General features: G+C 42.8%; 1 protein-coding gene across 2 annotated transcripts in view; it reads right to left on the bottom strand.

Moving 5' to 3' along the window:
* Positions 1 to 16,467, bottom strand: part of grin3ba (glutamate receptor, ionotropic, N-methyl-D-aspartate 3Ba) — a 72,041-nt gene extending 55,574 nt beyond the window's left edge. For both annotated transcript variants that reach the window (XM_069152692.1, XM_069152693.1), the window contains exon 1: positions 15,667 to 16,467. In XM_069152692.1, coding sequence (XP_069008793.1) covers positions 15,667 to 16,200 — 534 coding nt within the window. In that variant the 5' untranslated portion in view covers positions 16,201 to 16,467. The remainder of the gene's footprint in view (positions 1 to 15,666) is intronic.
* Between the last annotated feature and the right edge of the window lie 473 nt (positions 16,468 to 16,940).

The raw sequence follows: 16,940 nt of genomic DNA, 5'->3' as shown, positions 1-16,940 counted from the left end.
AACAGTCATTAAAGTGCGTGCACACAGTGGGCAGTGCAGGTATCCCAGCCTTCTAGCCAGGATAAGAGTGCATGATCTGAGTGTATTTAGGCTTCAAGGACACTTGATTGAAGTCATAAAAATGAAAGATGACTTGTTGGAACAGAGTCACTGCGGAATCTCTCCCTTAACTTCTCCTCCCCTCCCTCCCCCTATCCTGCCTCCATCCCTCTCTTTCGCTCCCTTCTCTCCTCTGCGGACTCTTTATCCTGCCAAAACAGTGCCTCCTTCCCTAACCCCCTCAGAGGTAGAGGCAGGGATAATGGAAAAAGTTCTCACACTGGGAGTTAAGTAAAACAGATAAGAAGGGTGAAGTTGGAGCGAGCGTAAAATGTTCGCTGCAACAACAACGAATGTACAAGATGAGCGTATTTGTTGGGTGAGGATGTTTGCAGGCAGACAGAGTTGGAGACGCAGGAAGAGAGCATTTTTCTGCCTTGAGTGAAAAAGAGAAAAAAAAGAAAAAGAAAAGAAAGAGGGTAAGCAATAAACGGAGTGTGTGTGTGTGTGTGTGTGTGTGTGTGTGTGTGTGTGTGGTAACAGGGCAGGAGAGGGAGAGAATGAAAGGTTTATCTTATCTGCTTTAGCCATCGCTGCTGTCCACTGGCTCAGAGCATAATACCCACTTATGCAAATACATCCACATCTCTGCTCCCCCGATACTGTGGAAGGCCCTAACAACAGTTTAACAAAGTGTGTTTTTGTGTGGGCTTGTGTGTGTGTGTGTAAAATGCACCTATTGGTGCTGTGTGTGTACTTGTGTGCACGTTGTGTGGTAGGAAACTGCTGTGCCAGGAAAGAGACACCACCATCCCCTCCCCATCCCTCCAGCCATCTATCCACGCCTTGCTCACCTTCATCCCTCATTCTCTCTCCCTGCTGACATCCCTCTCTCTCGCTCTCTCTCCCTCTCCTTTTTTCTCCCCTCCAACCCTCCTTTACCACTCCGCTCCTCCACTCCCTGCCTTCTTCTCCCCTTCTTCTCTCCCTCCTCTCTTCTCTTCTCCTCTCCTCTCCCCCTCCCTCCTTCCGTCACTGCCTTTGTCTTTTCACGGCCACCTCAAATGGCTTCAGATCAATCAAAGGCACTCAACTGAGTTTGTTAGTGAGCCACTGTTGTGGGAGAATGAAGCCCACGGGTCTGCCGCCCTCATAATTAAATAGCTGGAGGACTGAATGCTTTCCTCCCGAGGACCTCGTGCACTATCCGCTGACAATCTACCTCTGAGCGAATTGTGCCGGCGTAAAACTAATCACTTAGGCTTGTGCAATTCCAGGCACACCATAGAGTAAAAAAAACAGCTGTATTATTAAATTCTGGAAAATGTCCACTGTTAATAAATGCTCCGGGAGAAGCAGCTGATGCTAATTTGAAAGCTGGGGTTAAACCGCTGCTTCGGCTGGAGAAAAACGCAGCCAGGTATGCAGATGAAATCAACAGTCGGTGGGAGGGACAGCTCCGGGTCGGGGGGAGCTGTCAATCATAAACTGATTTACGTAAAGCGGGAAAATAAGTTGTGTGTGCCGCGATCAATATCTCATCCTTTAAGTGCCAGCGAGGAATTACAACTGACCAGCATTCCTTATACGGAGTGACCCATATCCACTGCACTCACACTTACATGCATGCATGTTGTTTGTTAACGCAGGAGGTGAACAGGTCCAACAGCATTTGATCAACACTCAATCCAGAATTGAAAGGGATCATTAAATGTACACAGCAGATTTCTGGAGTGGTCTATCCTGGAGCTAAACAAAACAGAGTGGAAGAATTACATTTTGGGAGTTCATTTTCTAAGGTAAACTTTTGTTCAGGGAGACTCTTTGGCAGAGTAATATTTCAGTGTTTATTCGCTGGGTGTTGCGGCGCATGATTCAACACGACTCCTGTTTTTTTTACTCTAGAGGTTTTTGCCCTTTTAGCATCTCCCAGCATGCCTTCGTTATTTCTCCCTAACTTTTGAGAATAGAACAAACAAATTCAATCTAAGTGATGGACAGAAATTATATTTGCTTTTGTTAAAACGTGCCATTTGAACATTTCAATTAAGGCATAATAATAAATAAAAGTATAAATATAAATATGTATATCTAGCACAGTAGCGCTCACTCGTTGGTTGGCTTGTAACTTGTTAAGTATTCATGCAGCATTAAGTGTTGTGCACTGCGTATATTTGTTAAATATAAATTTGTGATGAATATGTTGTTATTTTGTTGTCATTTCTATCTAAAACCTTTATGTGTGATGAAATTTTAACACCATAACTGTCATTTAATACTTTTAGGTGATGAATGTTTACATTAAAACAACTCAAGGTAAAAGTTGAATTTTACTCTTCATGGGATTAGTGTTGAACTCCCACTTCAGTCCAGGTTTATCTCCTGAAAAGGGTAAAAAGATCAACTCCTAGAAAAGAGTGTAAGAGTGAATTTAATGGTCTCATGTACACTCAAATATGGAATAGAATTTGGTGTGTAAATACTTTTGAATATATCTAGCAGAATTAGAAAAAAAGTTAGAAATAATCTAAAACTGCACTCTATCTTTTTATATCAGCAGTGGATCCAGTTACAGTGTGAAACGTGTTGCTCATATAAACCCACAGAGAATAACCACTTGAGCCTGAAAAATCCCTCGGCTAGCTTTTTAGTCCTCTTTAAAACAGACTCTTCTTTCATCAACTTGTTTCCAGCCACTGAAAACAGACAGCAGAGTGGAGGATCAAAAGGTCTGGAGACTTTTCTCGGGAGTTTAGATCGAGACGTACACAAAAGAGTGAAAATTAAGACTTCCATTAGTCGAGAAACCAGAAATCGAAGTCCAGATAAATACTTCATGTTACCCAGAGTTAGCTGGATCTCTTAATCGACAACCAGTAGTCAACACCTTTGATAATCTGACAAAATGGAGCGGTTTTGCATCCACCTGATGAAAAAAACAACTTTGAAAAAGAAAAGTCAATCTTAGCTTTAAAAGGAACCATGCAAAAAGTCTTCAACGGACCCAGAGGACTGGATCTGTGATGCGAAAACAAGACTTGAGCTCCAACTCAACCTTTCACACAACCAACTGAGGACAGGAAATGTGTACCAGTGCAGATATGTCCACACTTCTAAACACACACACACACACACACACACACACACACACACACACACACACACACACACACACACACACACACACACACACACACACACACACACACAAATGGACCCCACAAAACATTTTCCACATCCAGCATTACGACTAAACACACAGCAACACAAACAGTAACATTGGCAGAGCTCCGTCACTGCTGGGAAAGCCTTGGCAGTCGACCTGTTACCCCCCCCGCTGATCCGATGGTTGGACCGAGGCTAAAACAGAACAGGGACAGAGAACTGCATTGGGCAGTTCGGGGACGTCGTGATCCATCAGGCATCCTTAAACCACAGCTGACAAGCATGGCAGTGAACACTGCAACTGTACTACAGTGCCATTTTGAAAATTAACACTGTTCAACAAAGTCTGAGTGACTGCAGCTGGAATGCCCAATACGGCGATTAAATTGCTGACTCACAAGCTTCGCTTTGTTTCGGCTGCCAATAAAACGAACAAGCAAAAAACAAAACAAAAAAACGCCATAACTGAATAACAGCGAACACAAGTGGCCGGCTGAGAGGAAGTCCCAAGTCTCCCTGCTGACTTACAGTAAAATCCAACTATTTATTAAGTTTGAGCAAAAAATTAATATTCTGAGCATAAAATTAAAATTGTCATGCTTAATCTCGCATGGAAAATGAATCCTAGTTTTTAACTGCCAACAGGAGAATTGTGGGATTCCAGAATTTAAGATGGCTGATTCCAGAGTAAGACATTTGCAACACGTTAAACCTGGGCCAAAATACACTGTTTGATAATGATTTCAGTAATTTGGCATCTTTAAGCCTACAAATGATTATATTTCAACTAGGGGTGGGGCGTTTTGTATTTCTCAGGACAATATTGGAATCATTTTAATATGCTAAAAACTAAAGTTTATATCCTGATAATGGAAATATTCAAACTTGTTGATGTAATCTATATGTATGTAATAGCTCTACAGTGGAGGAATTGGTTTCAAAAAGTGGAGCAACTTCAACAGTATAGAAGAGATTTGGTGACAAATGATCAGATGTACAACATACTGCAATAATAAGTAAGTTTTACTCATTATTTGAAGGTAAACTGTTGACATATACAACCATAACACTTATTTGGTTGCAATTGTTCGTTCTTGAACTTAATTTTTTTCCGTTTTTTGCCATATCGTCAAGAATATTATCACAGAAATACCCTGGCATATTGTGATTTTATGGAACATAATGTTGCCCACCCTTATTTCCATTAATATCTATTCTTACTGATATTGGAGCAAGGTGACCCTTCTGGAAATAGACAGAATTTGATTACCTTGTGTATAATATTTCTGTATACTGAAGAAGAAGCAGGAGCCATTTGTTGAACACTAATTTTATACTTGCTTTACAAGCACTGCATTAAAAACGAAGGGGGGTAAATATTTTTAGACACTTTGTTGAATGCCGTTGCTTGATGTCGACAGTTGGGTGATGAAAGGCAACACAAAGTGCTTCTCCCCAAAGCTGCTCGGGTGAGACTAACAGTGCAGCAGATAGGGTATGTTGCATTATCACACGCTGCATGGCAACCATCTTAAATAAGAAATTCTATTTTTTTTTTTTTTTTTTTTTTTTTTTGGAAGTAGAGATTTTGATCTACTTATTCTTCTGTGGCAACTCACCTAAATTTGAGATATCGTTTCCCCCGGTTCAATTTTATACCTGACAACTCACAGCAGTTGTCACCAATGAGCTGCCGGAAAAATATATCTCCATCCAACCATTCTGCCTTGCTGGCCTGTCTCAAAAGGATCTTCTTACCAAACCATTCCACCTGCATGCCTCAGTGCCTGTTCACTCGTGTGTCATGGCTGGAAAAAAAATATATAAACACTTCTGGCAAAAAAAAATCTATGTAACCTGGGATGAACTGATATTAGTCCACTGGGCTGCTCATAAACAGAGGGGGGAAAGCAAACAAGCAATGTAACAAGCCATTTTACCTTAGACTTGCTGCCCATTCTCTTTTTCTCAATTAAAATATGTTCCCCTCTCGGTTTTCCTTGCCTCGGGTAGTTCGCAACTTATTGATTGTGCTCAATTCTGTACTGTTTCTTGCTGCAACAGCTTCTTTACAACTAATTTTTTTCAACGATCCAACTCAAGTTAGGTCACTGAGCACACAGCCCTGATTGGTGGAATTTGTTTCAGGGGAAACATGGTACTCGGGTATGAAGTTATCATTTAAAAGTGATTTGTTTTTGTGTCAAACTGTTATTTTATCTGCTCGGGTGACTCTGTTTTCCAAATAGCCGAAATCTCGGCTGCACAATAAATCTTTAAAAGTGTTGTAGTTGTAATTTTTACTATGCTTTCAGGTTTCTCTTGAAAAATAAATAAATAAAAAAAAATGCAAAGTGAATGGGGGATAGATGCAAGATATATGCATGCTACTGACCTGAATTAGAGTGAAATATTGCTTCGCTCTCTGGCGTGACTTGGCATGAGATAAGTGCGACAGGGAGGCTGCTTTAGCGCTATCTGGAGGACGGTCTGTCCTCTGTTGTGAAGGGCAATGAGGAAGGAAAATTGATCACATCCTGTTTCTCTTCCCCCTATCACACTTCTTTTTACCCTTTATTTCGCAGTCACTACTTTTCTTTTTGTGTCACCAACACCCTTAAACTCTCATTTATAGTCTTCCTGCCTCATTCACCCATCCATACTCTCCTCTTTCAAACGCTTCTTCCTGCCACCACGTATTTTGTAGTGACTGTCTGTATCGCTTGCACCGTGTCTGCATGTCTCCTTCAATCCCATAAATAGTGTTTATGTGTTAGATGTTGTGCATATGAATATCAGATCATCTTGATCTTTTCCCCGGCACCAGGAGTCAGCACTGGGATATCGCTCAGGATTTATCTGTCGTTCCGCTCTGCTCTGCTTTATGGAGGCAGCTCGAACACAGAGGTCAATACAGAAAGAGAGAAGGAGGGAAAGAGAGAGAGAGACAAAGAAAGAGAGCAGGAGAGAAACAGGACTCCCCAACAAATGACAACTGCTCGTGTGTGATGGATGCTCCCAGATACAATCCGACTCACTTGTTCATACCCATGCATGTGTGGGGCAGAGCTGTGACTGTCATGTCTGAGCGTGTGGATCTGTATTTTGAGTACAGATACAAGTGTGTGTGTATGTGTGTGTGTGTGTGTGTGTGTGTGTGTGTGTGTGTGTGTGTATAATTGCATCTACAGCTGCTGTCTATGCCTATCTAGTATACTGCAGTGTGTTCCCGCATTGTGCAGCGTACATTTATCTCTGTGAGGAAGTGTGTGAAGGTTTCAAGAATGTCAGAAAGCATGCGGTGTCTTTTTCTGTGGTTGTATTTGAAATGAAGTAATAAAGTTAAATTCAAATGACATGCTTCCCTTAGTACACGAACAAATAGTGCTCTTACATGTTAGCACTCTTACTTGTGTAGTACTTGAATTTTGACAGGGTAGTGTTGTTTCAAATCGCACACTGCTTGTTCTGCAATAACCGGAAATAACCTCAGCATGTGAACACATCACCCTGTCAAAATATCTGTAGCTTTAATTATTTTACCTCAAAATTAACGTGTTTTTCTGCCCTCTGTTTAACACTCTCAATCAAAACACTGATGGCTTCTGAGAAATTGTTAAAAGTAAGTTGTTTCCATTTGAACACGTAGCTCTCCAGTTTAAGACGACAGTTGAGCTGAAAATTTAATTAATTCTTGCCAAAAACATCAATATAATTAATATTTTATGCTTGGTTTTGGTGTTTTATTTGACTTAGTGTTGCCTGGCGGTTGTGAATTTTTGCTACAAATGCCAGCACTGCAATTTGCACTGCAGTAATTTCAGCAGCTAGATGTGAAGCCAAAGTCGTTATCTGTTGCTTCCCTGTCTGGGACCTCGATACACCCTTCCTTACTTCGCGACCCCATTAATGCTATTATACCACATTGTGATTCCAATCATGGACTAACTTTCTGTAAGTTTCGACCGTCTGATAAGTTGCCATCACCACATGTGCATCCATGAAAGAAAGATGCTAGCTGGAGCCCCTAACAGAATGCAGGATGAACACACACAGTGCCAAGTTTTTACAAAAATATGTCATCCTCTTCTAAGAAAATAAGCTAAACCTGGAAGCTATTTACCACAGTCCACCTTTGAGTCTTCTACGGCACACACATGACATCCTCCTCTCACGCAGAAAACGCATATCCGACAAACCCTTCCAATCACGGCGACGTACTTAAGATGTCAGTGCTCTGCTCATTCTTCTCCTGCATGCCTGCACACACCAATACCGACTCCCCACTCCCTGCTGAGTGGAGCTCTGTGTTTCCTTGTGGGGAGTGATGAGGTCAGAGCCTAGACATCAAACATTAATGCAGCACATATTCTGCATTTCCATAATAATCTATCCCATGTGATGTGGCTAACTGAATTACTATAGCTGCAATAGGCTTACAGTTTATGCTCTCCTACGTAAAAGTGACGACTTTTTACTTCAAACAAAGCGACCCTCTTTTGATGTCTATGCTCTTTGGACATAAGCAGACATCTGGTTCCTCCCTTGGTGTTGCCCTGCCAGGCTGTTTTCACTCCTTTCTTGCTCTGAGGGCATTTTTGCCCTCAGTCTTGTCTTTGGCATGTAAAACACAAACATTACACATGGCAGAAAGAGCCCCGCATGCTAAATTAGACTTGATCACCTGGTATTTATGTTGAAAATAATTGTCTTCAACGTTTGCATTTAAATTCAAATCTAACAACCTGCGTGGAGCCAAGTCGGGGTAAACGGTTGCTTTTTCTCGACATGCAACCGATATAAACGATGTAATGATGCGTGTTTGTGTACATGTGCGCGGGTGCCACTGTTGTGAGTCTCCTTACAGACAGTTTTTCCCTTTGTGGGCAGGTGGTGTTGAAGCCCGTCCAGATGGGCTCTAAATCAAGCCTGTTTTCTTGCCAACTCCCAACATAAATATCCCAGAAGGAACACAGAAGTTACCTTGGGGTCTACCATCTTTCAATCTCCTGCCTGCACCTCGCCCGCCTCTCAAATAACTTCATCTCTGACAGCGTTTTTGCTCTGTCACATTTTCTCTGACACCCCCTGGTCCCTTTTTTTCTTCTTCTTTCTTTTATCTTGCTTGCTCGTTTGACTTTGCTGTCTCTTCCTCAGTTTTTAATCTTCCCTTTTCCACCTCACCACCTGTCTGAGTCACTCCGCCTGTCTCAGTCTGCGTCTGGTTCTGTTTCTCTTGCTTACTCTTTTACCCTTTTTTTTTTTTAACCTGATTTTCGTCTTGCCTCTCTCCGGACATTTACCCCACTTTCCTTCACCGCAGGTGTTTGGCTATCCTGTTGCCTTGGCTGCCGCTCAGCCGTGTCCCGCAGCCATCTGTCAGCATCTGTTTAATCTCACATCAGCACATGTCTCTCTCACCTTTTATCCCCTTTTCTCCCCTGTCTGCCTCTCCCGTCTGCTTGTCTTTCACCTCTGACCTACACCTATGGGAGCTTCTATAGGGCCACACTGTAGGTGTGTGTTGTCTCCAAGTCTGCCCTTATCAATGGAGCCCACCTGGCCTAGATAGTGGGTGTTCTGCCTCAGTAGCCACATACTGTAACACAATATCACACATTCTCATGTGTATACACACAAACAACTGCAGCACAAGCATCGGTTCTATGGAAGGGAAAAGACGCAAGTAACTTCAGGAGGATGGGGAAGTTGTAAGTTTGCAAGAGTACAATCTATAGGTGTGTGTGTGTGTGTGTGTGTGTGTGTGTGTGTGTGTGTGTGTGTGTGTGTGTGTGTGTGTGTGTGTGTTCACATTAATTTATCTGTACGAGTGTGCAAATGTTGGTGCGAGGGTGTTTTTTTCAATCACAGATAGCTCCTAGTTATCATTCGCTAATCCTCTAATGAACCGCCACAGTTTAGATAAAACTGCCTCCATCAGACTCCTCAATGGAAGAGAAAACACCAGGGCCAGGCCTTCCGTCATCCTCCCCTGCATCCCTTCAATACCTCCAAAGCCCTTCCCGCCCTCCGACATCCCTTCTTCGGTCCTTGCAACCTCCGACCTCCTCTGCTCATCCCTCCTTCCCTTTTTCACCTCCCACCCACTTCTTCCATTTTTTTCTCAATCTTCCCCTTTCATAGCCACAAGAGCATGATTCCTCCTTTTCCATCCTTGATCCCTATTTCCTCTGTCTTTCCTTTCTAACAGTGATTGGTTTCTTCTCCCTGCTTACCTTGTTCCTTATTCTTTATATCCTGATCCCTCCCTGTCATTCTTCTTTCCTACTTCCTTCCTGTAATTCTTACACAATTTGGTCCTTTCCTTTCCTTGTTACCTTCCCAATGCATCCTTTTCTTCCTCATTCTCCAACTGATTCCTCCTTTTCTTACTGGATCCTTCCTTCAAATGTCTCCTTACATGCAGTCCCTCTGTTCCTTCCATGATCACTCCTTTACACGTCCTTCCTTATTCTTCCTTTTCTACCTCAATCCTTCCTTACCATGTTTCCGACAACATCATTCCTCTATTTCTTAATTTATTTCTCCTTTTTTCCACCAACACCCTCTTCCAACCTTGACCTTTCTGCGTTTACAACCAACTGATTCCTCCTTTTCTTTCCTTGATCCCTCATTCCTTCATCCCTACATACCTCAATCAATCCCTCTATTAACTCAATATAATGAAACCCACATCCAGTCCTCTCCCTGATACATGCAGCCCTTCCTTTTCCCCTGTGCCTCTATCCATCACTGGTCTACTTCATTTACTTTTTTTTTTTTTAGCTCTACAGAGAAAAAAAACCACTGAACTGGTGACTGAATAGCAGGAGATATTTGTTTCACCAGAGGCAAAGAAACACAAGCCAAACACAAGTCAAACATTAGAACCCCGACTCAAATGCCATACTGAGCAACTCAGTCCTTTTGGTAATACATACTGCGCCGGTTCTGCTCTGCTCAATTAATCTGGCTCAGTCAAGACTGCGCTGAACTGTCATCATAACACTAATAAAGAAAAAGCTTTGAGCTGTTTGCATTAAATGGCCTGCTTGTCTCAAACTGTCAGTTTGCCCGCAGCTCTGACTGGGCACGAGTTTTGTCCCTCTCTTTCCACTCGTTTATTCCACTGTGGTCGAGGCACAAATCCCCTCATCATCTCAAAGAAAACACTAAAGGCAGCATGGCCTTGTAAAGCCTCATTAGGCTTAATAACCTTTAGTGAGCACAGAGCAGACACTGTATGCGTGCGAGGGCATTTTATATATGGAGGTATACATTTGTGTGGGGCCCGTGCACAAGCCTTTCTGCAGATGTGCATGTGTGCATGCGTGCGTGTGTGTGTGTGTGTGTGTGTGTGTGTGTGTGTGTGTGTGTGTGTGTGTGTGTGTGTGTGTGTGTGTGTGTGTGTGTGTGTGTGTATACGCCTGTGTGACTGTGTCCTCAGAGCTGGGCTAGCTCAGAACCACAATGTGTCTTATTCAGCAGGGTCCCTGGATTAAAATGTAATTTCATTCAAAGTCGCAAATTGGGTTTTTTACTGTACTAATCTTCATTTTACTAAGCAGAATGAGGTATGTCATTAAAAAAAAGAAGTGACTTAATGAAAGAATGGAGGATGGATAGATGGCAAAGGGGGAAAGTAGTTCCCTAACAGAACGATAAAGGTTATTCCGAATCACAAACGGTAAAAACCTCATGAATAATACACTGCATTACTATATGAGGGTGTTTTGTTTCATTATGTTTTAGGGATAAGGGCATCAACAGTTGCAGCTATGGTATTTTAGTAGTGCTTTGATTCAAAGGGACTTAAAGTTCAGCAGCAAAATAAGCTCACCTGCAGATTCAGATAAAATTATCAGCGCCACAAAAAACCATAGCAATGTAACAGGTGCATGGGGTTGGAGGGGTCAAGCAAAACGTGCCTTTGTACCTTTAATATGTGCAAACAGTGGGGAAACTAGACTCTATTAAATAGGAATAAAATGCTCCTCCAGAGGTAGCTGAACTATATAAAGAAATAAAATATGAGTGTTCTGTGAAATAGAGCCCTGTACAGGGGAATTTCAGGGTGCATTTCAACAGTATTAAGTGTAACTGCGAGTAAAAGTGAACTGCAGGAACACAGCTTCCACTGTGAAGGATGACAAATAATGAATTCATACCATACCACCCCTCTGACCTAATCGCATTCAGGAATCAGCAAAACCATTTTCCTTCAGCTCTCCCTACTAATACATTTCCGGAATCGAAATCATGATCCACAAAATAATTTCTGTGATATTATCAGCCAATCTGGAATTGTTTGGTCGGGCCGTGCTTTTAAAAAGGCTGCAGGCATTAATTTTTTTTTCAATTACATCTTTGGGCAAATTGCACAAACAAATTATGTGAATTCATGATGACAGTGTTAGCAGCGCACACTAACATACTAATACAGTACAAATTCAAAAGCCATCTGATTCATTGTGGGGTTATTTTTTTGAATTTTAAAACAATCAAATATCCTCAATTTCATTTCTTCTTCTGATTCTGTGAAAAGCTGCTGATGAATAAATCATCTGCCCAAATGTCCGTAATGGCCTTAATGGGAAGTAGAAGCCCATTTCCTTTTTTCTTCTTCCCTCCCCTCTTTGTCCCCCTCTTCCCTTTTTCCTCTCCTCTCCTCCCACCCCGCCTGCTATCGATGGACGAGAGAGATTTACAGTTAGGGGTCACACAGTGGTTCTAATTAGCTTAAGTAGGTTGGGAGGAATAAGCACTTCCTTGCTAAGACGCATCACAGAGTCCCAGAGCTCCGACTGACTAAGCAGAAAGAGGAGAACTCAAACGGACAACCGACCCTTGTGTCCGTCTGCATCCTTTTTCTCATCCCTGTCTTCACCGTGTGCAGGAATGCTCCCACTCTTGTGACTCAGTAATATGTTGACAATAGAAAAACTTCATGTGACAATTTATGGCGGAGATTTACAAAATTATGACAACCCTTCAGCCGCTGGGTTGGCTGGGGTTTTCTTTCTTTTTTTTCGGTGTACTGAAAGGTGGTCTGGAAAAAATATCTATCATCGCATCCTCAGAGAAATGTCACGCTCGCAGTGTGACGCCTCCAATGTGGCTGTGCCACGAATATTTCTTTGTTTTAGTCTTCAGATGCAACATGAAATGTGGCAAAATTAGCTGACAGGAAGGAAAGATAGTGTGTCACGTACCAATTAGTTCTTGAAAGGCTGTTTTGTTTTCTCGTGAACATGTTTGTTGACCTTGAGGAGGTCTGTTTACCCTGTGAAGGAAGCCCACTTAACAAGTCAACTATTTTCTTGTGGTATTTTCAAATTTATTTGACAGTTGGAAGGATACACAGCAGGTCTCTCTCTTTCTTTCTGTATGAGTGTCTATCTACCTCTCTGATGCCTAGGGAGGAGATCTGTTCACCAGAAAGGAAAAAAAAACAAACATGGGCTCAATTCCCAGTACCCTACAGAAAAAATCTTCACAATTTCAGAAAGCCCTGGGGGGAGGGAAAGAGGCTCCTTCCAAAAACAAACAAAAATATCCTCCTCGTTTGGATCAATCTGTGACAGATCCAGCAATTTTTTTTGGACGAGCCGTTTGTTTTGTTTTCTGGTTTTCTCCAGCCCTCCTTCCTCGCTCTCATGAGCAGTCCTCCCTCCTGATGCTAAAATGTAAATAGCATTTTTAACTATATCTTCTCTTTCTGTGTTTTTGCTATCAGCAGTAAAACCTGTGTGCTGTTGTTCCTTGTCTGTACAGGCTAGCAATTTACCTCCCCGTTGACGGATCCCGCTTGCCTCTGGCCCTCTGTCTGTGTGTTTAAGAACCTGTCCCACCTCCTACCAGCCTCCTTTTATTCCTCACGTTGCTCTTTTTTTTTCTAGAGATGCACCCCGGAGTGTTAGAAAAAGAGAACACACTACAATCCATCACTGGGCATTCAACTGAAATTCACACTGTTTTTAGGGCTGCAAACACTGCCTGCTTTTATTCTCACCGAAGCACTTGTGAGGTTTTGCAATAAACTGATCAATATTTTAGGGTTTAATATGTCAGGAAATTGTGAGAAAAATGACCTTCACAGTCAGCCAAAGTCAGTGTCTTGACATTGCGTGCTCTGTCCAACCACAGTCTACAACCCTTAACTGTCCTGAAAATAGTCATAAAAAAAATAAAGAGAGAATTAAAGAGAGAATTTAAAAAAAAACAAAAAAAAACAGATGGAAGAAAGAGGTGAAATCCTCAAATCTGAGAATATGGAATCAATGAAAGATATTTTTGGAAAGCAACAAGTCACCTATTGAAATTATTGACTGTTCACCAACTGACAGATTGATTAACTAATGGACTAAACCTTTCTGTACCCTCCAACCTTTAAACAAGACTATAACAAGAGCAGAAAAAAAGGATTTGTGCTATTCTCGACTGGCATTCTTCTTTTCATTTAATGACATTTCTGTTTATAAATGTCTGAGTTTTTCTTTATTTTCTTGGACATCCCCTTCTATGGTCACACATTGTACTCAAGAACTGAGATTTTTTTTTTTTTGTTGATGAATTTGCAATTTCTGGCCCCTTTTTAAAAAAAATCTGTTCACAAGTAGAGAAAAACTGCAGCTACTATTCTTCCCCGCTGCTTACAAACATGCTACTGGGCCCAGATATCTTGAAAACATCACCTTCAATAAACCAAGAAAGATGAGCCTGGCAGTAAGAAAAGAAAAAGGAAAAAAAAAGAAATCATGAATTTAATATAAGCCTGAACTGCTTTTGTAAACACAAAAGCTAACCAAAGAATCCATTTATACAAAAAAAAAATGCTGCTTGAAATTATTGCTAAAAATACTAAAGAGCTGAGACACGGAGTCACAAAGAAGAAGAAGAAGAAGAAGAAGAAGAAGAGTGACGGTTGTTCCTGTTTTGCCCCCTGACTGCTTGGCACAGTTGTGTAGAACTGAAAGGCCTCCCACAGCTCAGAAAAACCCTCTCCTCTATCCAAAATACTCTCCCTCTCTCTCCCTCTACTCTCCCCTCCCTCCTTCTACTCTCTCCTGCTTATCTCCTCGCATTGCCGACACATTCGTCAAGTGGTTTGACTTCTCATTCATGCTTTATTGAAATCGAATAAGCAATCCATTGTTGACAAAGAGACGCGACAGGACAAAGATTTCAGACTTAAACTATAGATCTTCCCCCCCCTTCTCTCTCCTCCCTCGTTCTCACCCGCCTCCCAGTGTAGCCTGTGTGTGTGTGTGTGTGTGTGTGTGTGTGTGTGTGTGTGTGTGTGTGTGTGTGTGTGTGTGTGTGTGTGTGTGTGTCTCAACCTGTGTGAAAGTTGAAAGTCCTCTTTATGTGCATGTGCCTGTGTGTGTGTGTGTGTGGTGCCTTGGTTGCCCTCTGTGCAAGAGTGTGTACACTCTAATGTGTGTGTGTGTGTGTGTGTGTGTGTGTGTGTGTGTGTGTGTGTGTGTGTGTGTGTGTGTGTGTGTGTGTGTGTGTGTGTGTGACAGAGAGATGCAGTTGGTCGCTCATTTGGATAGAGGAGGATATGACTGGAGCTGGATTGACTGACTGGTTAAGGAGCTGCTGCTGGAAATACTAACATGACACACAAACACAAGTGCAATCATTGCTTACTTAATTTGTCCACTGATAGAGCAACGTAAACATATGCAATACCACATTTAGCATGAGCCGCAGGAGCCGTAACTCTCCACAACATCTATCAGTAACTCAGCTGTTTGAATGCGCTCGGAAAGGTGCCAAGAGGCATCTGCAGACATGCCTGTACACACACACACACACACACACACACACACACACACACACACAGAAGAAGAAGACAGCTTAACGAGAAAAAAAAAACATCACTTGGTTTGAGGGTTCAGTCCGATGCCAAGTCAGATATTAAACATGCATGTTGAGGGGCCTGCAGGTGCACCAGCTGAGATCAATCTGAACATCACACTTTGCTGGAAGAAGGCATTTACTGTTGAAAGTCCAACAATCTGAGACCAAACGCTCTTTTAAACTGCTATTCTCAATTATCTACGTCATACTTTATTTTCAGTGTTTCTGCTCCAAAAACTGTCAATCATTCTTTAGATTGAGCTTAAGGATAATTGCTCTTATTATGCCTGTTACAATTACTTTTCCTTACACTGTTCCAATGCCTAAATATGCAGCTGCTGTTAATCATTTTTGCATCAGCTCAGACAACACAATCATATTCACAGGCTACTGGGTCACTCCAAGGTTCAGTGGTGAGTGCCACCTCTGTGGTGCATGTTCAGATGAAAATACATCTGGCTGTGTGTTTTTGCTTATTGAAGCGAAATCACCATACTCTACAGTTTTATGTTTGATTTTCGGTTATTTTAAGAATATGACTGCTACAGGTGAAAAAGGACAGCACAGAAACACACAGAGGCTACGATCCAGCCATACCTTAGTCACAAGGGGTTCTGTGTCCTCCAGGATGGAGATGAAGGGGATCTCCAGGAAAGAGGAGAGGAACTCCACCTGGATCAGCTCCTCCCTAGAGCGGGGAAAGGCGAGCACGGCTGACACACCTCTGACCACCAGGTCCTGGCAGGCACTGCGGGATAACGACTCTGGGTCGCCTCCCGCGGGCGACCGCGCCACCATCTCCAGGCTCAGGTTGTAGGGCAGCAGCGGAGGTGGCTGGGATGTGGTGGTGGAGGAGTCTGCCCCTCCACTTTGGTGTCGGAGGCTCGCCAGGGCGCGGTTGAGCGCGTTTTGTATCCGTGCCGGCTGGCGGGTCGGTAAGAGCGCGCCGAGGCGCACGGTGTGTCCTACACGGGCGAGGATGTGGCACGGCTGGGGGTGAGGCAAGCAGGGCTCCGGGGAGGAAAAGACGGTTAATAAGAGAAGCAGCAGGAGCGGTCTGGCGGAGCGGAGCAGGAGATGAGTTCTCCCCGGGGCGAGGCAGTAGGTCCAGAGTCCACAAAGAGACACCATGCTGTAGCTCCGACACACAACAGAGGAGGACTGGGCTCTGCTCGGCGGGAGATGGCATAGCTCCCTCTTTCTCCCGGCTCCACCGCTTTTCTCGGACTTGATGCTTCTTTTTCTCTGCCCCCTTCTTCTTTGGTGATGCGCGCTGTCGACGGTGATTTGTCGGCGTTTTGACGTTTCGCCTCTCACCTCTTCAAAGTTTTTATGTCAACAGTAAAAGACGCGCTGGTGGAGGAGAGGAGAGATGAGCGCTCACAGCTTAGAGCGGTCGCCCCGCTTCTGTCAGTCTCTGCTGGAGGAAGGCACACCAGCTGTGAAGTGTGTATGTGTGTGTGTGTGTGTGTGTGTGTGTCCATGCGCCTACCCGCCAATAATGTAACCTCTCACGGAGCTTGCCTCTTGTTGAATTTTAATGAAAATTCGTCGGGTAACATTTCCTTCCGCTCCACCAGGTCCCGGGGAGAATTTGCACTTAATGTGTTCATTCAGATTTGAAACGAGGAGCAATCGGAAGATGTTTCCCTGTCATTATTTTATGAACCTTATTTTAAGATAGACAATCCAATCTATAAATTAGTTTGCTGCTTCCACCAGATTTGACTTTTATATTCAAGCATTTTAATAGTGCATAAATGCGCTCATCATGTTTACTTAAAGAGCCAAAAGGAAGGCAGAGATATTTCTAAACACCCAGCACAATAAGTATTATGATGTAAGTTTCATAAATATTGATTCGGAGGAAA

The sequence above is a fragment of the Embiotoca jacksoni genome, unplaced genomic scaffold (genome assembly GCF_022577435.1).
Source record: "Embiotoca jacksoni isolate LCO1_2020_lvr unplaced genomic scaffold, fEmbJac1.0.p SCAF_18, whole genome shotgun sequence".
NCBI lineage: Eukaryota > Metazoa > Chordata > Actinopteri > Embiotocidae > Embiotoca > Embiotoca jacksoni.
The sequence above is the reverse complement of the archived record's forward strand: the minus strand, read 5'-3'. Positions and strand labels throughout refer to the sequence as shown.